Below are 24,147 nucleotides of genomic sequence, written 5' to 3' on the forward strand. Positions count from 1 at the left end.
ATATATAGTGTATATATAGTATAAATATAGTGTATATACTATAGTATATATATTACTACAGTGTATATATAATATAGTGTAATATATATAGTGTTATATATAGTATAGTATAATATATACAGTGTATATATAATATATAATATATATAGTATATAATTATATATAGTGTATGTAATATATAATAATATATAATGTATATATAATATACAATATTTATATATGTATACATATATATGTATATAAAGTAAATATATATAGTATGCATATACTATATATATAGTATACACATATATATATATATATATGTATATATATTGTTTTACCTTAAGGGTTACTCTTCTTTTGCTGATCAGTGTAGTTAGAAAATTACCAAATGCTGTCAGATCTGCCTATGCCCCAAATGAATATATTTTGGGCAGTTTCTTTGAACTGATGGAGAAAGAAGGGTTAAAGCTGATATTCAACCAACTGTCACCCAGATCCAAGTACTGTATAACCTGGAAAATTTTGAAGAAATTGCTGCCTCCTAGCAATACTCTCCATCCTGGTATACTCTGAAGTATAAGGACTTTGGAAAAGACTTTGGTAGTAATTAATAAATTTGTCCAACTGGGGACAATCAGCTGGCAAATTGATATTTTTCTTTTGAAATTATATTTTAATAAAGGTATTTAAAGACTTGAGATTTAAAAAAATCATTCCACTGCAATATAATGGTTAATTCTGGGAGCTCTGTGAATTTGATTTGTATTTAAGATTTTTACAATCTATATATAGGTTGGTCTTTAATAACCATTTAGACATTGCTTCTTTTTATATAGGTCATGTATTCTCCTGGGAGAGTAACAAGATTAGAAATAACAAATACAGTACAGAATAAATTAAAGTGCTTCAAACTGCATTATATAATTTCAGAAAATTGGTTTCACACTGAAACATTTAAATAAGAAAACCAAATGATTTCAGAAAAAAGAACACCCTAGTATATGCATTTGAATTGCTATTGTTTAATAAATTTTATCCTCAGCAGTGTGGTATTGGTATCTTTTCCCAACGTTCCAGTACTGTGGCAGTTCATTTAGGTCAAAATGGATAAAATTTATTTCTGGTTATTTAAAAAGTTGGCTTCATTCTCCTTGAAGATGAATAGCATTTATTAGTCAAAACGTCAAAGGAGTATCGTCAAAGTATTTTTTATATATAATTCTCCAAACTCTTGTATACAAAATGTTCTTATTATGCTTGGTGCAGTCCATCAGAGGCTGTTATGGGACAGGAGATAGCAAAATTGGGACCAATACTTTTCTAATTACTTAGGATAATAAAAAGTGGGGCTTGGTTTTCCTTTCACAACTAAGTGATGGAGATACGACGCTCCAGAGAGTCTATTATTCTGGCTGGTTTTGTTTGTTTCTGTGAAGTTTAGCATCACTCTCCTAGTACGGAGTCCTCAGGCCTTTTTCAATTTTTCTATTCGTGCATTAAAGGCCTCTTCCTGTATTTGCAGTTTTTCGTTTATCTCGGTCTGTGAAGACAATCATAAAAAACATGGCTATGATGGAGCTATCTTTTGCTGCACATTGTCTTTGTGGTTTTGACATACTATAGTGCCTAAAGACAGACATTATCCCTCACACACCTTCCTGTTTTGCAGACATAGCTGTGTTTCAGCCTGTAGTGATGTGATAACACTTTATCATATTTCTCTGCACATTTCCAATGTATAGCATGTCTGCTATGAACAGGAAGTGGTATTTGGACAGCCATTTTTCACATGGCCTTGTGTTGGAAGATAGGATAATTTATCTGTATTTTCAGAAAGACTTTACCAATGAGCACCGAATCAGAATAACTGCTTTGGGCTCAGTTATTGCAGTGCTGTGGGTCCCTCCACCCATCTGCAATGGATGTCTGTGTCTCCTATGTAATTCATTCTAAATGAGATCCCAGGAAGCTTCTGTTGTGAAATAACAACACAAGTAATCTTACAATTAGAACAATTTCCATAATTAAGAGTATTCATCATACATTAGAACCCTTGGAATGATGCCACTTTGTGGTATATTTTTGGTACTAAGAAGTAAGCAGTTGCTGTCAGGTTTTGTGATTGCCGAGGTGGTGGCAGCATTTTGCCCCTGGCAGTGATCTTCTGTGGACTAACATCGATACCTGCACAATTTCAGAAATACTTTCACATTATCTGAACATTAGTAGCCCTGGAAATGTCCTCCCTTTTTCACAAGGGATAATACAATTATGTACAGAAAAACCCAGTGGGTTGATGTGGTAAAATTTATGTTTTTGTTCTTGTTTAGGTGCTTTTAAAAATGTCTAACACTGTATAAGGAGTATATATAAATATAAACATATTTATATATATTTGTAAATATATATTTACAATAGATATTTATAGATATCTATACATTTTTGTAAATTCAAAGTTTAGATTTCTAATGGCTATAACGTTATTTGGAGGCTTCAGGGTAACTGTACTTGACATCTTTTATTATTTTAATTTAGATAGAAGACATTTAAAAAGTATTAAAAATACTGTTTTAAGCCCAGATATACTTTTTCGTATTTATGTACAAGAGTGTAATTATAACGGATAGTTTGAAATGTCCATGCTGCTTTATCTGATGAGATTTGATTTCACCTCACAGTAAGATTTGATATTTCTGGAAAGACTGTATGAGTGCCAACAATTATGGGTTCAGAATTCACATAAGTATCCATCTTTTCTGGTTCAAGCTTTAGTGAACCTTGGAATCAAGCTCTGGCCTTTGGATTCTTACCTTTTCCTTTCTTGGTGGTTGGGTGGAGGAGGTAAGGGGGGTCTGGAACTGTCCTCCAGGTCACAGAGGACCTCTGTCTTTAGGAGTCACTGATCCTAAAGAAATCATCATCCATGCATGATTTTACATAGGGTTGAAAGGAGCCCTGGTCTCGAAGTAGGGAAATCTAGGTACTAGTTCAGCTGCATAGCCTAAGGTAAGTCATTTCACCCCCACCTGGGAGGTTATCTCTTATCTTAAAAACTAAGTAGGGGAATAGGATTATGTTAACATCACATTCTAGTTTTTGAATTCATAATTCCAACTTCCAATTTCGTTATATACTTCACCAATGTTATCTTTTGTTGTTATGATGTCATGAAATACTTAAAAATTTTCGTTACTTCTGCCTTATTAAAATAAATTTATGGCATACAACATGTTGTACCATATGGGGATTAACACGGTTTGAAATAATCTTATCACATTTCCAAAGGATTGGGAAGAATTGCTCTACTCAAGCAATCAATTCTTTCCATTTTCAATTAACGTTGCTCTGTGACCACCAGTAATCTCCTTTCTTTTCAGCTAAGGATTGATATACTTATCATCTACCAGTTTCTGTTTCACTACCTCATAGGGATTTTACATTAACTTGGAGACCTTTCTGGTATTTTACTGAGACAGAATTTATCAGAACAAGTGTATGCCTTGGGGAAAGCTTCATGAAGGTGGACCTGAAAGAGTGGCATACTGACAGAGATGAGTAATGTCTCAGATCTCCAGACTTTAGTGCTTAGTACTTCAGTGCAGTCATAACCAGCAGAGTTTGGACATAAAGCCTCCATGTCTAGTCAAGAACTGGCTTTCATTAGCCATGTCTCCTTGTCATTCTTCAGAACCTTGCTAAATAGACAAGCAACCCTGCAAATTCTATGGTTGGGTCTGGTTCTTTTTTCTTTTTTTTTTTAAGGAAAAAATGGAGAACCCATGATCTGGGTTCAGTAGTCTCTCATTGACCACTTCTGAGGTGATCTCATGCTCAGCTTTTCTAACCTAGAAAATTCAAGTTGACCTAAAAACATCTAGAGTCCTAAGATCGCAAACTTCCCCCAAAGTTTTTACATTATTTTACCCTATTGCTTAGACAAGGGCCAACAGCCAACATTTAATGTAAGAATTTAGTGTTAGCATTCATATTTTTCTGAAATGTAATTCTTTAAATATATTTAAGTTTGCTCCATTGGGTATAATTTTTATTATACAACTCAGGGCCAAAATAATTTCATTTTGAATGTATCTTTAAAATTAAAATACCTAAACTATATAGGCTTAAAATGTTTGCTCTATTCAGTATAATTTTAATTAACATATCAGGGCCAAGACAACTTCATTCTGAATAAATCTCTAAGCCATAAAGTGAGTCAATGGGAAAATAAGTGAATTAACATAAAAAACTTAAGGATTCATACTACATTTTCAGAAATTTCTGTATTATAGAAGGTAAAATATACCTGAAACCACATAGAAAAGGAGTTTTGAAAAAAAAACTGTACTTAAAACAGGAATTACTTACTGCCACTTATCTTTTTTTGCAAAAATTGTAATAATGCATGACTTTTAAACAAAGTAGGGGAAAAAACTGTGGGAAAATTTAAAATACCTTACAAGTAGCAATTCATTAAATCTTCCTACAGCAGGTCAGTGTGTTCAAATGGCCTATATACACTGACCACTGACATACAGCTACCTTTTAAAAGGGTTATGGCAGGTCTTAGAGCCAGGAACACTGGAAGGCAGATTTTAGAAGTGGAAAATAACCTACACATCTAAAATAGGAAGAGGAATTTAGGTAAGCAGAGAGTAATTACCCGACTTGGAATTTGACCAAAACACAAGGGTAAACACGGAAAAAGTGCCATACCATGGGAGTATTAAAATCCAAAGTAGTCTGGTTATGATATTAGAAGTTATGAGGTTTTTGTGGATAATACTGGAATTAGAACTAGAACCCAGGTCACAGCTCCCATTCAGGGTCTTTCCACAGTTGTTGACCCTGGAAACTCTGGACAAATAACGTAGTCTTTCTGTGTCTCATTTTTCAATTTATCAGGGGAAGTGCCTGCCTAACTCACATGGAGTTTACTAGGATTGCAGAGAGAAAATACATAAAGGGGTCTGTCATCTTGAGCCATTGTATAAATCCACATCATCATGCTATTTCATTGAAAAATTGGCAATAATTTGGCCCAGGCTGATGTCTACAAGTCCACTTAATATAGAAATGATTGTGGCACCTAGAGGATCTGCATCCCTGTCCTCTGGTCCTCATCCTCTCCATGCCTAATTACATTTAGGTGAGCAAGCTACTGAACTTCCAAGATGGCTTCAGGCCAATGGGAAGACAACACACAGACACATAGCATCATATAGAGTAGGGTTATAAATGCTACAGACTGTAATATTTAAAATAACTTCAATGAAGAGTTAAAAACATACTATTCACTACACAGAACACAGCTTTGGTAAAGATGTTTTCAATTTTGGGGGCCTGCAAACAATGCAATTACTGTCTAGTAGTTCCTGGGCAATAATTTCAGAGCTGCAGGATCGCAAAGGAGCCCAGAGCCACGATTATACATAAACTATATTTAGATGAAATGTTATCAAATCTAAAAAGGAGATATATTCTGAACTCAGCTTAATTCAACTGCACTCTGCCCTTCTACACAATAACCAGTTATTACATTCATGGGGTTGTTAACAATAAAGCTTTGTGTAAAACGTGTTCTTCCACTATTTCTGGTAAACACTAAACACCCCTTATTAAGCTGAGGACTTTGGCTGAGTCTGTTGGCACCGAATCATTAAATGTTCGTGTAAATAGTGCAATAACATTTGATGACTAAAAAAGTAACAAGGTATGTTTATGCCAAGCTAATCTTTTGCTCTTTTTAAATTAGTTGTTAATACAGTGTGCTTTTAATATATGGTCTCCTATTCAGATGACAACTAAATCGTCTCCTGAGATGCATTAATATTTTAAATATGCACTATGTTGTCCTCCTGATTTATAGTCATTTCTGTAAGAAATTGCAAATATACTCAAAATACGCATTTTACTTATTTAATCATTTGGCCTGAAAAATTATGTGAATTCCTGTAAGTCTTTGATTTGAGGTAGAAATGGTTGTTTTTTGAACAGAAGGAGAAAGAACTAAGCATAAACCTAAGCTAGTTGACAAATCATTGGCAGCTGCTATTCATAGGCTGTTGCTATCACCATTTTTATGTAGTTATTGGTTAAACTGCTTAGCCATTAATGATAGGTGAAGAGGAACAAACTGAGAGGCAGTTTAAGGATCTGAAAGCCTTTAGAAATTTGGTGAGAAGACTTAGCTAAGAATTAAGGTTTGATCTTGGGTGTTTACCATTTAGAAATGCACTCCAATTCCTTTTGCATGAGCAGTGTTTACAGTTTGACAAGGTATGAATTGTTTACCATGGTTTTTTTTGGTTTTGTCATTGATTTTGTTAACTGATAACATGCACCACACTAGATGCTGTTGGAAAATCTATTTTGTGATCTTACTGAATCTCTGATGACTCAACTGAGAATTACGTGAAGCTGTTAAACTGAACTTCATCATAAGCATCACTCATGCTAGCAGTGTGGGAGTGTTTATAGACATTAAGGTTAAGGTTGGCTAATTAACCTGTAATAAAGTAAGTGAGCATACTATCAATACTGAGCACCTGAATGCAGATTAAAATGTCATCTGTGACTTGATCCAGCACTGATTTTACATCTTCAATGGTGAAACCAAATAAAGGATCCACATCTGAGGTGTCAGTTTCTGGCTGAGACTCCTCAGGGCCTTGTTCTTGATCCAACCCCTAGAATATTGAAAGTAAACAACACTCAGGTAATTTCTAGAGCATTTGGTGATTTATATGGAACCTAAAACTTCTTTTTTAAAATTCATTTTATTTTACTTTAAGTTCCGGGATACAAGTGCAGAAGGTGTAGGTTTGTGACATAGGTATACGTGTGCCATGGTGGTTTGCTGCACCTATGAACCTGTCATCTAGGTTCTAAGGCCTGCATGCATTAGCTATTCGTCCTGATGTTCTCCATTCCCTTTCCTGCCCACCCTTCAACTGGCCGGGGTGTGCGTTGTCTCCTTCCCCGTGTCCATGTGTTCTCATTGGAACCTCAAACTTCTGTTGGATACTGTTCTAGCAGGAACAGTGTCAATCTGGAGGGAGATTTTGATTTAATGTTACTCTGCATTTATATTATTATTCGTGAAGGTTATGACAGATCAAGTCATGGTACCAACGTGGTGCCGAGGGGAAAGTGAAGGTGGAGATTAGGGAGGACGTGGTAGAAAAGATTTAAATTGCTGAACTACCATTAGTGGACCCATCTTTGATTCAACACTTAGAGAAATATTTGTATTTGGTTGGGAAAAATCAGGGGCAAAGAAAACGAGGAAAACGTTTAGTACATCTCCTCCCACCCCAAGAGACTATAATGATGAAGTAGGTTGAATGAAAAGACAAAAAGAAACATACCTTCATTTCTCTATCCAATGTTGTGGGGGGTTCTATGAATGTTGAGTAAATATCAAATGAGATTCCTTCTTCCAGAGGTTCTGGGAAAGGGCCACCTGCAGGCTTAACAACCTCTATCACTTGCTGATGGGAAGAAAAAGTTGAATTACAGCACAGCCTTTGGTGAGCAACCACAATTTCGGTCAGTTCCATTATATATGTACCATAGTTCCAAGCCTGTTACGTATGTACCATAGCTCCAAGCCTGTTATGCCACAAGTCAAAGTGCCACCTCCTTTGAATTTTTGATGCCACTGCCCTGTTGGTTCTCCAGTGCTTTTTGACCTCCATTTCTCAAAATTAGCACTTTGTTTTCCCATTGTCTCAGACTCTTTCTGTACTCTGTGGTTTAGGATTTCATGTAGTATCACCTCGGTCTTTAACTGTTTAGGGCTTCAGTATCCCCTTTCTCCTGACTAGAAGCTCTCTGTTGGTGGAGAACCAAGTTTTAGGTGCTCTATATATCTTCTCTAGTTCTGGCAGAGGATTAGGTGTTTAATACACTTGACATCCTGATGGGGATTGCTATTACTCAGCAGAATGTAGCTGCTGAAGTGGCCATCAAGAACTTGGTAATGAAGACAATAAGGGCTGCAAAGGTTAATATATAAAGCCAGTAGATCAGGGAGGAGATTTTCCAAAAACGCAAAGGGCAAGTTAAGACTACACCATGAGCATTTAACAATTCTTTAGCAACAGCGTGCCACTTAGGAGACTGATGATTGGTTAACACTGGAAATGAAGGAAAAGGAGAGTCAAGGAAGCCGACTTTGGCAGCACCCATCTCACCCTGACTCGGGGGAAGGAAAGCGGAGATGAGGGTATTAATAACATTAAACATTTGATTCATTTAATTAGTTGTTGTTCTAATTCCATGTTTAACAAGCAACATTTTAGTTATAATTTGAATTACCAACCCAATTGATCTGTAGAGACATGCCCACTTGAGGGTTCTAGTTTTCATGCCTACCACATGCCTTGTTGGAAATTGATGAATTGTTTTATTTCATATGAGCTTGTTATTGTGGCCCAGAGATGAAGTCACTCACAATACAGTGACAAAGTCAGGCCCTGAGCTTAGAGCTTCAAACACAAGTTTGAAGACAAACTTTTGAAAATGCATAAATTCAACAAATAATCATCCTGTGAAGCCTGAAAAAAAAAACAATGAACTAATCATACATTCATTTTTAATTACATTCATTTTTAATGTCTCCACAATATTTCAAACAAATTTGTATGTTTCATGTCATCATTTAAATATTAATGTTTTTATTTAGATAGGATTTGGAATGTACAGGTAGCTAAATTGTTTTTCTGGTCTTTTGAATGCTTGTGTGTTTTGCATTGAATTAACAGTATTAATTTTAACTTGATTTTATACAAAGTTGCTGCTTAGTATAAATACACAGAAGCCCCAATGTGTCCTAACTTTATAGTCAAAAAGAGTTGGAAACCAAGAGGTTAAATGATTGGCCTAAGGTCAAATAATTAGTTCTTACAGGGCTGGGAGTTAAACCCTGGTATGTTGACTTCTTGTCCTTCGTGGTTTTCAGTAAACTGTAATACGTCATTAAGTTGCCATACTTGGAAATTATTGCTATTATTAAGCACTTAATTTTTATTGTGTTAGATGACATCATTCCAGATTGTTTATCTGAAATCAACTAAACGTTAATCAAAGTTGAATACTGAGAAAACATATCAGAACAGTTCTTTTCTCTTATGCACTTCCACGAGCCATTGCATTTTTCCTAAATGGGGCATACAAGAATTTCATCTTCCCACAAAATGATCTGTGCCTTTTTCACCACTCTTGTTTTTCATCCTTCCTTTACCTTCTATTGCTCTTTATTTTACCAAGCTAGGAAAAGGAAACAGCTAAGCATATTTTAGTGGCCTCTGAAATATTAGAGGTAAAATAAATAAGTTGCCCATGGGAATCAGAGACAAGAGAAGATGATGAAGTATTTACTTGGTGGTATAGTCTTTAATATACAGTAAGGAACAGAAAGTTTGGAGTGTGGGTGGTGGGGATGAGTGAGACACTGACAAGAAGAAAGGAACTGAATGGAGTTCACTGAATTTACTGCAGGCACTGAGATATTCTGCAAGATACAAGTATTGTTTTTAATGCAGTAGAATTTTCTCTGGTCTACTGTCACCATATTTGTCTTGCTGCTGGGCTTGGCTGTGCACAGGCTAGGCCTTCCTGCTCACTTGCCCTCATCGCTGTGGAAGTTCTCAATAGGCTGCCTCTCTAACCCGGTAGTAGCTGATTCTACCATTGGCCCTTTCCTACTTGTACCCGTTTCCCCATCAGGTTGTACACTTAAATGTAGGCAGGTTTTGTGTACCTGCTTCTCTCATTGCTTTCCCTCACATCTCTGTGCCCTGGATTTCTTTATAAGGTTGGTGAATGACTCACCAACTAGCCTGTTTCCTGGTCTTTGGCACTGTGTGTGTGTGTGTGTCTGTGTGTGCTGCGCACACACTTGGAAACTTGGAACTTCCCAAGAACCTGAAGCTCTGACTGAGAGTTGAGCTTTTCTTCGCCTTGATTTTTCTGAGTGCAGTCCACATAACTATTAATTTGATTTAACTGGCACACAAAAACTTGGGGTGACCATTTCTTTTCTTCAGGATGTTTTGCATGCTATTAGTAAACCAAACCCTAGCTCTGTTTTTCTCTTTTATGAAGAATTACACTTAGCTGTGTTAGTGAGATACTGCAAGAGGTAAGAAATGTCCCAATTTCAGATGAGGGTAAATATAGTCTTTTCATTAATAATAATAAAGTACACTGTCAAATATATGGTTTGAAATAAACATAATGCCCAGAAGCATCACAGATTTTTTTTCACATTAAAAATGGTAGCTTTTTTAAAAAGCAAGTTTAAGGAAAATTAGAATCAATAATTGTGGTGAGAGCCCAGAGCCAGAAAATATGTTTAAATGAAACTGTCTGATGCAATAGTTTCTTTACAAAAATACAATTAGGCCTTTGTATTTTTTTTGGTAACAAAACCTCATGTTTTACAACATCACTGGTTCTGTAATAAAATCTATTTAAAACAGAGAGACATGGTCAGCTTTATTAAGTTAGATTTTCTGAAAGAATGTTATAATTTCCTCAAGTCTATGAATAGTTGAAGCAAATTAAATAAAGCTAGTTTTATAACTATTTTTATACATTCCTGTAGAATTGTAATTGTCTCATTTTTTTCCCTCAAAAGTCTAATATGTTACCTCTTAAATCTGGAAAAATAAAAACAGAAAAGGATCGAGAATGTTTATTAAAAACTCCTATTTTGTTCCTTGATTTAGCAACCTCCCTTTTTGTATATGAGAATAGCACCCATAATCTTCAGATCAGGAAACAAAGGGAAGGCCTTTAAGTGAATTGCCTGAGGCCTAATGCGGAGATTAAAAATCAGGAGTTTCTGATTATACACATGCATCCATTTGGCCAAATGACTGGTTTTGCTTGACTTTCAAATACCCGCTAAATATTACTTTGAATGTAAAGCAATAAATGTGTTTCTCTTGCCATTTTTGAATGCTTGAACACAAATGGATATAATAAAAACAATCATGTTGTTCCATGTGAATGCCATTTATATTTTTTCTGATAATGAGCAGACCATTTGAACCAAGGTGAGTACATTAAAAGCTCTAATAAAGAAGAGAATAGATTTCTAAACAGAATAATGGACTGTTAAGTGAACGTACAATAAATAACATCTACAGATGTGGTTGCTAGAAAATTAGTTTTGCATAACTTGCCAATATACATTCCCCCAGATGTTATCTGTTACATGAAAATTAAGTTAGTTACATTGTTCATTACGTGCACATTGCATTAGTGTTATTTAAGATGCTTTACATCTTTAGTTGAATTGGGCTATGGTATTTAAAGTTGAATTGTGCTTTAAGTTGAATTGTACTATGGTATTTGAAGAGTATAAAGTAAATGGCTTTTTGGCATAATTTAATCCTCATAAGTATAAAATTTCATTGCCAAACATTATGAATCTTAAAAAATCAAGGTCTTTATTGACAAGCTAAATAAAACAATAAGAAATCTTTTAAAAATTTGCATATTCAACATGAAATGGACATCCACCATGGGAATAAAAACTAAGAATTTTGAAGTCTTTTGGAACTCAGTGCCGGGTCAGTTCAGATCTAAAAACATGTTTACAGGAATCAGACTCTGCTTCCAGATCTTACTGTGTCTAAGAAGTGGTATAAAGATTCTATGTAAAAATTTTTTCACTTCATGCTTTCTTTTTCTACTTTTCGTGTTAACATTATCAATAGTACGAACTCTGATGCATTGTTTCACTTGAGTAATGCTTGTTTGGAGAGCATGTAGTGATTTGCGTGTAGTGTTTGTGCCACTAAAATCTATAACTAAGGGGGTAATTATTATTAAAATCTTTTATTAAGTTTTTGGAGATATTAAAAGTGTGATTGAGATGATAAATTTCCACTACTCTGAATAGCAGAAAGCAGGATAAATCTGCTCAAGCTTTTTTGAGCTACAGGCACACAGACAAAATACTGGTTTGCTTTGTAAAGACATTTGTTTGGAATTGTCAGATGATGACTTCATATGTAAATCAGAACTTACTATAAAATGTCAAAGTTTCAAAAAGTAAACTTTATTGCAAACTTTCCTGCCTATTAACTAAGGGGAAAAAAAAGGCACAGAAATTCCTGTAATGTTTTAGCTATTTTCCCCACTTGAAGAAAGGCATTACTCATTTGCAAGTCTAATTAAGAAGTACTGTGTGGTTCTGGAAATTTTTAACAAAAACTTGCAACCCATTGACCACAACATACTGCACATAAAGTAACCACATATGAATGCCACCTGCAAAATGCAATAAACTCTAGTAATGTCATACTGAGGCCATAAATTTTAAATGAAAAGAGGAAATTCAAAAGCCAAGATTATCAGAGAAACGAATTAATCCATTTTTAAAATATTTTGCTTTTGTGTTAGGGCTATTACAAACTTCTCAATATACTCTGTAAATGTAGAATATCAATTCTGTTACAAGAGTCCTCCTCCCTCTTTGCATTTTTGACTTGGAAATAAATTTGCAAATGCAGCACATTAATTTTCTCCTATGCTTAATATGCAGTATTTACATTTTGAAAAGGTTCAAAATGTTGCCAGGCTTCTGCAGAGTATGAATAGACATCTAATAGCAAGTTCTATTTTTATCCACAGCATACTGGTAGTTTGAACATTTATAACTTAATAGAGCTGTGAGACCATCAGATCCACACATGCTAATCACCTAAACAGTGAACGGTAACACAGCACAACAAGTCGGGACAGGAAATGAAGATTACCCATTCCAGCTGAAGCTGCAAGGAGAAATTTAAGTTGGCAGGCCACAGTAAACCAATTTGCAATCTGGCTAGGACACTCCAGTTAACACCTTGTGCCCATTTTTATTTATATCTCTTGATTTCATCTGGTTTAGCCTGGGTTTCAAATAATAATTGTTTAAAAAGTTAGATCATTAAAGGGACTGATTCCAGAGTATTTTAGATATCTTTTATATTTTTAAGTGTACTCCTGCTTACGGCCAATATTACAATTTGGAAAGAAATCTGAGTATTCCTATTTTAATGACCTCAGACAATAAAATCCTCTTTAATGCCTGGAATCAACCCAAATGCCCATTGATAATAGACTGGATTGGAAAAATGTGGCACATATACACCGTGGAATATTATGCAGCAATCAGAAATGATGAGTTTGTGTCGTTTGTAGGGACATGGATGAATCTGGAGAACATCATCCTCAGCAAACTGACACAAGAACAGAAAATGAAACACCGCATATTCTCACTCATAGGTGGGTGATGAAAAATGAGAACACATGGACACAGAAAGGGGAGTACTAAACACTGGGGTCTATTGGGGGAAAAGGGGAGGGCCAGTGGGAGGGGGAGTTGGGGAGGGATAGCCTGGGGAGAAATGCCAAATGTGGGTGAAGGGGAGAAGAAAAGCAAAGCACACTGCCATGTGTGTACCTACGCAACTGTCTTGCATGCTCTGCTCATGTACCCCAAAACCTAAAATCCAATAAAAAATTAAAAAAAAAAAATCCTCTTTAATGAATCCGAAAAGGAGCATCTTCTTGTAGTGTAAGTGCAATTTAAAAGGAAAAGATGTTTTGATCTGGCTGTGGTGCAAACATTTCCTAAGGGATAGAACAGTTCTTCAGATACCCAGATATTTTCTAAAGATGCAATAATCTGGAAGATAGATCACTGAATTATAGGCTTTAGACTTGGCTCTATACCTAATTGTGGGATGCTAAGAAAATCCCTAGACCTCAGTTTATTTATCTGTAAAAGGAGGATAATGGTAATTGCTACCTGGCTACTTCATCGAATTGTTTCAAGCACAAACTAGATAATGTGGAATGAAAATGCTGGGAGTTCTTCAAAGGGAAAGTATTATTAAAGCTCAAAGTGCATTATTATTATTACTTATAATTACTGTTATTATTGAAAGGGTCATCTTTCTAATGCCACCATTGAAAGACAGACTAGAGTAGCCATATTGAGGATGCTGGTCCATGCTACTTTTATATGTAATTGCTAACGTTACAACGCAGCCCAATTAACTCAGAAGAATTTGTTAATGAGGACATACCATCACTCTGTTTCCATATAGTGACAGTCTTTAAAATATCAAACATATATTCAATATCATGTTATTTGAAGATTTCCTTGGTCCCAAATGACTTCTCTTTTGAGATCTAGATAGAATGACATAATGAGGTAGATAGGTAGTACGATCAGGACTAGGGCAAGCCATCTATTTAGAAAAGGAGAGTGTTTACACCTAACTTTCCAATTAGAAAATCTGCCTCTCCACTTCCCCCATCCAATTTATCATTCTCTTTATCTTGTGTTTTTCAGCTTCAAATGTGGCCTGTGGTTGCCCCAATTGCATTTACTTTTAAAAGATTTCCTTTAACAAATTTTGTCAAAAGTAAAGAGTCAGGGCATACGGGGCAAACTTTCAGCGTCTCTCTTGTGAACATGAAATACCGGAGCTCTTCAGCTACTGAATTCAGCATTGTAGTTTTGATTCTTAGATTGACCTTACCTTGCAACTTCCTCAGGGTGAGAGATGGAAAAGTGTGGTTCCATTATGAATAGCTTAAAAAATCTAATGCTTTTCAAAATATTTTTTGGAAGCCACTCAGAGTATATTTGTTTAGCTTACTGGTTATACGCTAAAAGGCATACCCTTGAATTCAGTATAAAATATTTCAAACAATTCTAATCATAGATTTTTGTTTGGTTTCTTCTAGACTGTTTTATTTAAAATTGAGGTTTTTAATATTTAAAAATTTGTTTTTAGGGACATTGCATTTTCATTACATCTTCTGATAGCTTGTATTTCACGGCTCTCATATTTGAGAATACTCTTTTTGAACAAGTACCTATAATTTACAGAAGTCATATAAGATGATAAATTATAATGGTTAGAACAGGAAGAGACTACAATGGAAGAACCCTAGGTCTTTAGCTCGAGTTATTCTTTTTTCATGGACTTCCTGTTATTTTGACAGTTGAAACTACCTGAATAGGAGGAGGCTGAAACTATTTGGATAAAGCTATCATGTAATTTACTTAACTTCAAAGCCTACTGACTGAGTCAGTCCTGAAGCCTGCAATTGAAAGGTGGGGGCGAAACTTCTTAAAACTATATTCCTTTAGAACTAAAACGCTTTTGGTGCTAAATTAAAATGTTTGTGATTTGCTATGAAATCTTTAGAGAAGTCAACCTAATATTATTATTTCTGACCTCTTAGAGCCAAGATGTCTATTTTAAGTAATCTGACATTAAAAATGTGCTGACAAATATAGATTTGAAAAACAACACAGGAAGTTGTAAATCAGTTGGTAACCCTTAGCATCAAGGAAGTAAGAGACCACGAAAACGTAGTCATTTACTTTAGTCGACCTCAGCCTTAATTTTTAACTAAAGAAAATTTGTGGAAAGCATGATGTTTACGTTTAGATATTTTATTCATAGTTTGTGTGTTTTCCTTTTCTCCAGTAGGCTCATAACTTATTATCAGGAAACACGTTGTTACAGTTATAAATATTTCCCTCTCTGCTTAGCTCTCCCTTGCCCCTACCCTTTTTCTTTCTTGTTTTAAAAAAATCTCATTTACTGATTCTTTAACCGTATTAGGCACTTTTCTCTAGTCAGCAGGCAGGATTTTCTTGCTTTGGAGGAAACTACTGCCAATTAGTCGTATGTGCTTGGCATTCTAGAAACAGGACACTTAGAGTGAGCACCCAAGCCCTTCCTCCTATGCAAGGCAGCCTTTTATTCCATACATGGCACATGTTATTATTTCAGTGACCTAAAGGAGCATGTTTTCCCTTATAAAGAATGGGTCTGCGTACTCTAAGGTTCCCTGGCTTTTCATGAAATCTGAAATCTTAGAAATTACCAAACTGATTTCGTGGACAAAGGTGTACGTAGCAATACATGTTCTCAAAAGAGACCTTTCACTTACACTCTGCAAATCACACTAATTTAGTTAAAAATAAACAAACTGAAATAGCAGCAGCTCTGAAAAATTTAGGTGGTATCCTTATTCCAGATTCGAATGTTCTAAAAATGTGGATTTTTTTTTTCCCTTAAATATCTAGTCAGAGTTCTGGATTGGCTCTGCGGCTCGGTTGAGAGTAAGTCTGAAATGTGGTTTCTTTATTTGTAAAATTAGGAGTTGGACTAGGTCATCTTTAGTCCAGTTACAGATGTTGTAGCTTATGTTACTAAATATCAAGTGGTTTTTTTTCTCTGTTTATACAAAACTCGAAGTAGCTTGCCTGTGTAGATCCCCAGATTTAGTATTTTTCTGTTGTTATGTAGAATATTTGGATTACACATTTAGTGCTTACTGGAATCTTTGACAGGCTGAAGCTTGTCCACTTATTCCTCCTTAATTACCTTCCCCAAGCCTGCTTGTCCTCCAGATCCTTTATCTTTCGGTGGCCTCACTAGCCTCTCAGTTACTGGACTCAAAGCCTTGCAGTTGTCTTCAGTTATTCCCTCTCCCTCGTCCCTAACATTAAATGAGCCATAAAACTCATTGCGGGCATCTAGTGATGCCTGTCCCACCTGTGCCCTTCTTTTTTTTTGAAGCCTTCAGCTCCATGTTCTTGTCTTCACAGATCTCAAGCTTCAGCCATACTAGACGATTCTTTCCCTGCTTGCCCAGTGCCTGCAGCATAATGGATGCTCCATAATTGTTATATAGGGGAGAGGGGGCAGAAGAGGGAGAAAGAGTTCAGAAAAAAAAAAAAAAAAAGGCAAGGCAAAGTAAAGCAGAGCAAAGCAAACCAAGGCATGGAAGGAGCTGCTGTCTCAGCCCATTGCCTCTGTTGCTCCCTCTGCTGGGGGCGCTTTTCCCTGCATCTTGCCAGACCATCTCATCCCCCTGGACTTCCCACCCAGATCAATCCCTTCTGTGAAGTATCTCTTCATTGCCCTGGTGCTCTCAGAGTATCATGCCTATTTCACTTCATAGTATGTGTCACATTGGCCTTGAGTTACAGCCAGGTAGAGTGATCTCTCGCCACCGTGTGGAGACAACTGGAGGACACGGGGCACGCCATATTCCTCTTAAGGACCCCTAGCTCAGGCCTTGGTAAACAGTGGGCATTCATTAGATGTTGAGTATTTCATTAGAGTATCCACTTACTTAAAAATCTCCAGGGCTGTTTAGTTTGTTAGACCAGCTACAAATCAGTTTAAATATTTGTCTTGAAAGATGGTAACACTTGGAGAAGCAAACCTAGTCATTGTATTGTTGCATCAGTGCAACTATCTGTATTTCCTATCAGTGGAGCCCTAGAGTATTTGTTTGATTAACAGAATGCCAAGCAACCAAAAAGATTCTCACTGATTTGACTTCATTGATAGTTATTATTATTATTATTATTATTCGAGATAGAGTTTCGCTCTGTTGCCAAGGCTGGAGTGCAGTGCCACAATCTTGGCTCACTGCAACCTCTACCTCCTAGGTTCATGCAATTCTCCTGCCTCAGTCTCCTGAATAGCTGGGATTACAGGCACCTGCCACCACGCTAAGCTAATTTTTGTGCTTTTAGTAGAGATGGGGTTTCACCACGTTGGCCAGGCTGGTCTTGAACTCTGACCTCAGGTGATCCACCTGCCTTGGTCTCCCAAAGTGCTGGGATTACAGGTGTGAGCCACTGTGCCTGGCCCAATAGTTATTTTTAACTGACTTATAATTAAACTGTTTTATAGATACAGTATAGTTTAAAATCATAAAGAGTTCTCAGAGATACCACACCTGTCACCTAGCTCCTGATGAAAGTAACGTCAGTAGCTGAATTTCTAGGAGGGCTGACAAGTTGCCTGACTCTAGGGGCCACTGTTCACATTGCTTTCTGTGAGCCTTCTCTGGTCCCGAACTCAGAATACAGTGTGAAAGATACCCACTGGAGCTACGAAATGGGGAGGCACTAAGGGCAGTGCTGGTCACCACCAGGGAAAACAAACTGATGATGAAAAAAAAAAAAGCAGCTCTCATTTATTGAGAACTTACCCTGTGCTTGGGATTGGGCTAGTTAGAAAGTACATTATAAATAGTAAGTCCTTCAAGTCATATTGCATTGTAAGGAAAGGTTTTATTGACTTCATTTTTGATAAAGTGCCAAAAGCTACAAGAGGTTCAATAGCTCAGCCAATGCCACGCGACTAAAACATGGAGAATTGGATCAGAACTTGAACCCGGATCCATCTGACTCTGAAACCCAGGCACCTAGTACTTCAGGGGAAGGGGAACCCTAGTACTTCATTATGGATTCCAAAAAATGTTTCTCTCTAGTTTCTATGTGAGGAAATACAGCTTCAGAAAAGTAAAATGACATGCGTATACCAGCGTTGTGAAAGCAGGCATTCTCTGGTAAATTCAGAAAGAAAATTTGTTCACTGGTTCTACACTGTGTTGGCACTAACTACAGTGCATTGTTTCAAAATAAGTCAGTGAAAGTCAGGAATGAAGGACTGAATACTTTTTAAAGATGGAAAGATATAAAAAGCATTGCATGTGTAAAGAAATCTGAGAGCACGCTTAATTCATTTGTGTAAACAGGAAAGTACGGGCATCAGTTTGCTTTTGGTCACTAAAACTGCATGCTCCTGCTCAAATGGCAATTTGTCCTATTTGTTATAATTGTAATTACTGTTTTCATTGGAAAGAAAACACAGTTTTTTCGAGGAACAGGCATACGGAAAAACAACCAATAGCCTAGAGAGTTAAAACATACATAGAGAAATGGAATGAGCGTGTGACCAAAGCTCTTGCGATTATTCTTCCACTGTGTGCTGTAATGTGCTTTAAATCCATTTCCATATTTTTAATTAACACTTACTTCCAAAAAACTTTCTGGAGGCCATTTAAATCACAAATGGGGGAAAAACAAATTTACTTTATCAGAAAATTGGCTATAGACTATTTTGGTGGCTTTTATTATTTTTACATATTAATGATTAAAATTAAATATAGCCCGATTGTTCACAACAGAAGGCAGTGAAATAATTTCCATGGCTGATATAATTTTAAAGTCAAACCTGGGTGAATAAGATATTAGTTCTGTGGTGGATGAGTCTCATCGTCCATTCTGCAGCTCTGATTCCTGATCAGACTCATGCATTTCGTAAAAGGAATTATACAGCTGGAACAAGTTACTCCTTTAACAGAGACCCAGGGGTGCATTGGTTTTTTCTCATCAGTGGTCCCACAGGGCCTAGAGTGCTGCTTCTGCCCTGTGGATATTAGGCACCTATTTTCATGGTTGCAATAATTTATTTTTTTTAAGTCGGAAACAGAGAATGCGATCTCACTGCACAAATACTATTTTAAAAACTCTAACACCACAAAAACTGTATCATCTGTTAGGTCAAAACACTGTCACTGTCACCAGTCAAAGGCATAACTGCAGCTCTGAGGATACCCGTTCATTCACAGTTCTGCAGCAAGGGTCACAGTTTCCTCATCTAGAAAATGGCCATAATGGTGGTTACCCACTGCCTATTTTCTTCGGAGGACTAAATCATTGTGGAAGGTACTCACACAGTGCCTGCCACGTAGAAAGAGCTTAAAGGTGTGAGGCTTTTTTTTGTTTTTGTTTCTTAAAATTTCCACATCACACATTTATGTCTACAACAATGCTAAACAAAGCTCTCAGAGGGTAAGGACTTGATCTGTTTTTTCCCCAACTTCATGGCCTGGCAGGTGGCTAAGAAATAGTGGGAAAATAGTGACTATTAACTGAATAATTAAATGTAGAAAGTCACTGTAGTTTTATATAGTCAGTAAGTCACTATATTGCTGTTTTCCCCTGTTATATAGTCTCTTGATTAATAGTGCCAAATTTTTGTATTTTTTTTTCCCATATCCCCACCTCACCTCCCCAGTACAAGCTACCCATCAGGCTGCTCCTCATCTGGGTGTCCAATCCTGCTCCTTGACTTTTCCATATTCCTCCTCTGTTAATGGTCAGACTCTTCCCAAAAGTGTACATGCTAGATGAAGTTATGTATAATGAATTGATTGTGGTGATAAGACTGAAATATTAGGATGAGGATAGCCTGCTCCCTGATGAGAGAATTATTCAGGCCAGGAAAACCTTTGAAGGGTCGTTCTGGTTTTCACACTTGTATGAACATGGCCTTGATATGAGGGTTTGCTAATGAAGCTGGTGAATCTGGCCCAGCATGCTAATTTACTCGATTCAGACAACTTCCAATTATTTATAAATTAATTCTGTACATTAGGTAACTAATATTTAGAAAAGAAAATCAGAAAACAGCACATTCTGTAACAAAGCACTTCAACAGATTGAAGTATCAATTGACTCTAGCAAAGCTATATCGTTTAAATAATCAAAAACAAGCAAGGACAAAGAGCTACTGTTTGGAGATTCTGCTAGAAATAGGAAACCAGGGCTAAAAACATTCAGATAATAAAGTAACATTGCAAAAGCAAGCCATAGCATTAACCAGCTTAATCTAATTACACAATCTACAATTAAGCCTTAACATATTTCAGATTGCTAGTATCATTGGAAACACCAACCAACTGATTATCATCATTGCCCCAGGAAAAGATGAAGGTTTCACCATGGAAAGATCAGGTGTTCAAGGTATGTTTTAAAGAACAGATAAGACTATCAAAATGTTATGAAATGACACATTCTATTTCTTTAGCTTCTGTTTGTGTTAGAAGCTTTTTATTCTCATTCTGCTCAACAATGCTGTGTAAATACTAAGAAATGACTGGAAAGGCAATATTACAACATGAATTCTTTATCTAAAAAAAATCCGTTTCCTTACCGTGTATTTTGTTATAATTGGTATATTTATCCACTTATTGGTGAATAATTTTATTTTGGTTTTAGACACAGAAATACAACATTAAAACTAATTTATTCTTTTGTCAGATTGATTTTTCTCTTGGTAGATCATAAGACATTTTATTATTTGAACAAGAATTCTTTAAAGCGTTTGCTGTTATATCTCTGAACTTCACCATCTCACTAGCATCTGTCAGATTTAATCACCTACAGAACTACCTTATAAAGATTACCTTATCAGAAAAAGTGTCATCTTGTGAGCTTAGGTGTGAGAATTGCAAAATAAAGCTGAGCTACACTAACAACTGCTGTGCTAATTTATTGTAAATTATGTTTTTTTTTGTTTGCAGAGATAAGACATGTGAAGTGTTTCTATTTAAATTCATTTCCTATTATTTCAACATAAATACAAAACAGCTTTACAAAAAAGAGTGAGAACATAGAATATTCCTTAAATAGGCTTTAGTGACAGTGAAATTTATTTTCTAAGCTATTAGTACCAGTCACGTCACAGCATTCTAGGTGCAGAATCAGACAGAACCACTAAGACAAAACATGAATGCTTAGAACATGAGATGGAAATTACTGATTGTCATGTGAAGAGTGATGATTTATAGGATATGAACTGGAAATAATTGTGTAGCAAGCTGATATACAACAAAGCTTTAATTCACTGGGCTGACAACATATACTCACAATCTACCGACCTAGCACCAGTCATGATAGATTATAGCCATTCAGAATGTATAAGCATATCTTTTTCATGAACATTCTGGAAACCATAGTTCAGATGACCTCAGTAAAAACAACTGCAATGTTTTTAACCAAGCTGGTTCTTCAAGAAATGTAAAAATCATAATGAGTCACTATATTATTAAAGTTCAGAACTAGGTGGCAATGAATCACATGAAGTTATCATCTTTAAATCACCAAAGAGATCATAAATTAGGCCCTATAAAGCACCACAATTTTAAACAAGATGAACCTCTTATATAAACACAATTTTATTATTATATTTATTATGATTATTATTAAAACTAGAGTAAAATTTAGTGCTCATAAAGTGAAGGGCTAATGTTGCTGGCCAGAGACAGAAAGAGCATAAGCTTATATTTTATAGACTCCTTTGTGTTACTCAGCCAATATATTTTGACCTATTCTCCTTCTTATGAGTACATGATAAACATGGGAATTTGTGTGATTCTTAAACAAATGCATAAGCAGATAGGGTTTGTGGGAAGAGACCCTCAAATCCATCTTGGTTTTTAACTTGAACTAAGATCTGAACTCTAGTCTCAGAGAACCAGTTGCAGGTCAACCCAACTGTTTCACCCCCTCCTTTTTAAATAACACTTTGGGTCATTCAAAGAAAATAGAGTCGAAGTGCATTTAAGAAAAAAGTGAAAAGTCATCTTGCTGCATTTGCTGTGATCCTCTGCCAGTAAGCTTTATGCTACAGCACATCACATGTTTAAAAGAAGAGTCTTGTCTTTTGCATAAGATTTAGATTTTGGTTCAATTCAACTCATCTGTGTGCCTTCTATGTGCAAACCATGTCAAAGGCAGGATTTCTGCCTCATATGAGTTACAGTCTGAAGGTGGAGTAAGAAGACAAGAATACAAACACCTGTACAATTCATTGTAACAGTACATAAAAATGGCTACAGTTGGGCCATAAAGGGAGAGGACTGTTGGGTGAGTCCATGGTTTTAGCTGACAACAGAACAATGTACCTGTTAGGGATGGGCCAAAGAGGAGAGCAAGGACAGGAAGGGTATAGTGCGGTTTGTAGGTGGGCCTTGTCAACCAGCTACTCCTCACAGTAATTACCCAAAGCCAGAGGAATAAGTAGCATTAAGTGGCCTGGAATATAAAAACATGTCAAAATAATCTTGTCTCTGGAAGAATTTAAGCATAGTTGTTAACTTCTGATAAATACTACTTTGATTATAAAGAAGAACAGAAGAAATACTGTTTCTGGTCAATGGTTACTTATACTTAAAATGTTTATAGTTAGAAGGATACAAATAGACCTCTGGTCATAGATTATGAAAAACACATTTGATAGCTAGATATAAAAATCCCAATATTAATAACTACTGACATTATGTAGTTCTTTCCTCCAAAAGCCCTTGACAAATATTACTGACTGTATACACAGTGGAATAGCACTGAAATGCTGCTACCCTTTCAAAAGGCTAGACATTAATTCAAGGAAAAAGTAGCAAATGGAAATATAGGTCTGCAGAATATAGTGTGCATTTGGAAACAAACTCATACCATTTCACCTTGCTTGCAAACTGTTTGCCATATTTTATTTTAATTTTATTGAATTGCTGGTGTTATTTAACTTAATTCTCTTACTAAGACCTCTATGCTGTTTGTCATTTTTCTTAAAGGTAGGGCCTAAGCTGATTTATGATTGCAGTAGGGCAGTAAGTACCAAGGGCTGATGGTGACTTCTGAGGACAACAGCTCTGACTGTCTAGCGCCTCCTAGTGTGAGGAGGGCTGATATGCCAGCACAACATAACAGTGCCAATATACTGTAAGGACTAGTTCAATTTCATCACAGAGATTGTACGTGGTTAACTGAGAAATACCACCTGGCTCAAACAAGTTTCACTTTTGAAATATTAGATCAAATGGGTTGTTGTTGAGCTGCTTGATGACCCTGATTAAAATGATGCTATGTTTGTTCATTTGCTTGAACAAAGTGTAAATTACGTGGCAATAATCATATTTAAAAGCCAGGAAACACAAAATGTTTAATGTATACTTTTAGAGCCCTCACTATAAAATATGAATAATTTTACTGCATTCTCAAAGTATGACTGAAAATGACAGATGTATAAATTAAGATGATTTACATTTCCTGTAATAATATTATACTTTGGAGATTTCAATTCAATTCAGGGTTTATTTCAAATCATTTGTTTTAAATTTTAACATTCCTTCTGCCCTCTTCGGTAAATTCTGTGTATCTTCAAAAGTTAAGTTAAACCCTTAGCATTCCTTAAAGCTTTCATATTTTTTTCAGAAAACAAGGAACTCTATATTTTATAAACTCTCATTTATATGATCATTGTCACCATCACTGAACATGCACTACAAGCCAAGTACTGCACTAGGTCATGGGTATTCAGAGACAGACAACACATAGTCTCTGACTTTCAAGGTCTCGGTCTATTGTGTGGGTGAGTGGGGGGGGCTTGGTAGGAATAACATCATTTGCAGAATGAAACAATTATTAGAAGTATATGTAGGGTGTTCTAGAAATTTATTTATTTTTGGTGGGAGGGAAGAGAAGAA

General features: G+C 35.9%; 1 protein-coding gene across 1 annotated transcript in view; it reads right to left on the minus strand.

Annotated features, from left to right (window-relative positions):
- Nucleotides 1–807: 807 nt before the first annotated feature.
- Nucleotides 808–24,147, minus strand: part of CABCOCO1 (ciliary associated calcium binding coiled-coil 1) — a 106,733-nt gene continuing 83,393 nt past the window's right edge. The window contains exons 6-8 of the mRNA XM_002756322.6: nt 7,353–7,475; nt 6,531–6,671; nt 808–1,525 (exon numbers count right to left, since the gene is read on the minus strand). Coding sequence (XP_002756368.3) covers nt 1,451–1,525; nt 6,531–6,671; nt 7,353–7,475 — 339 coding nt within the window. The 3' untranslated portion in view covers nt 808–1,450. The remainder of the gene's footprint in view (nt 1,526–6,530; nt 6,672–7,352; nt 7,476–24,147) is intronic.

The sequence above is a fragment of the Callithrix jacchus genome, chromosome 12 (genome assembly GCF_049354715.1).
Source record: "Callithrix jacchus isolate 240 chromosome 12, calJac240_pri, whole genome shotgun sequence".
Lineage (NCBI taxonomy): Eukaryota > Metazoa > Chordata > Mammalia > Primates > Cebidae > Callithrix > Callithrix jacchus.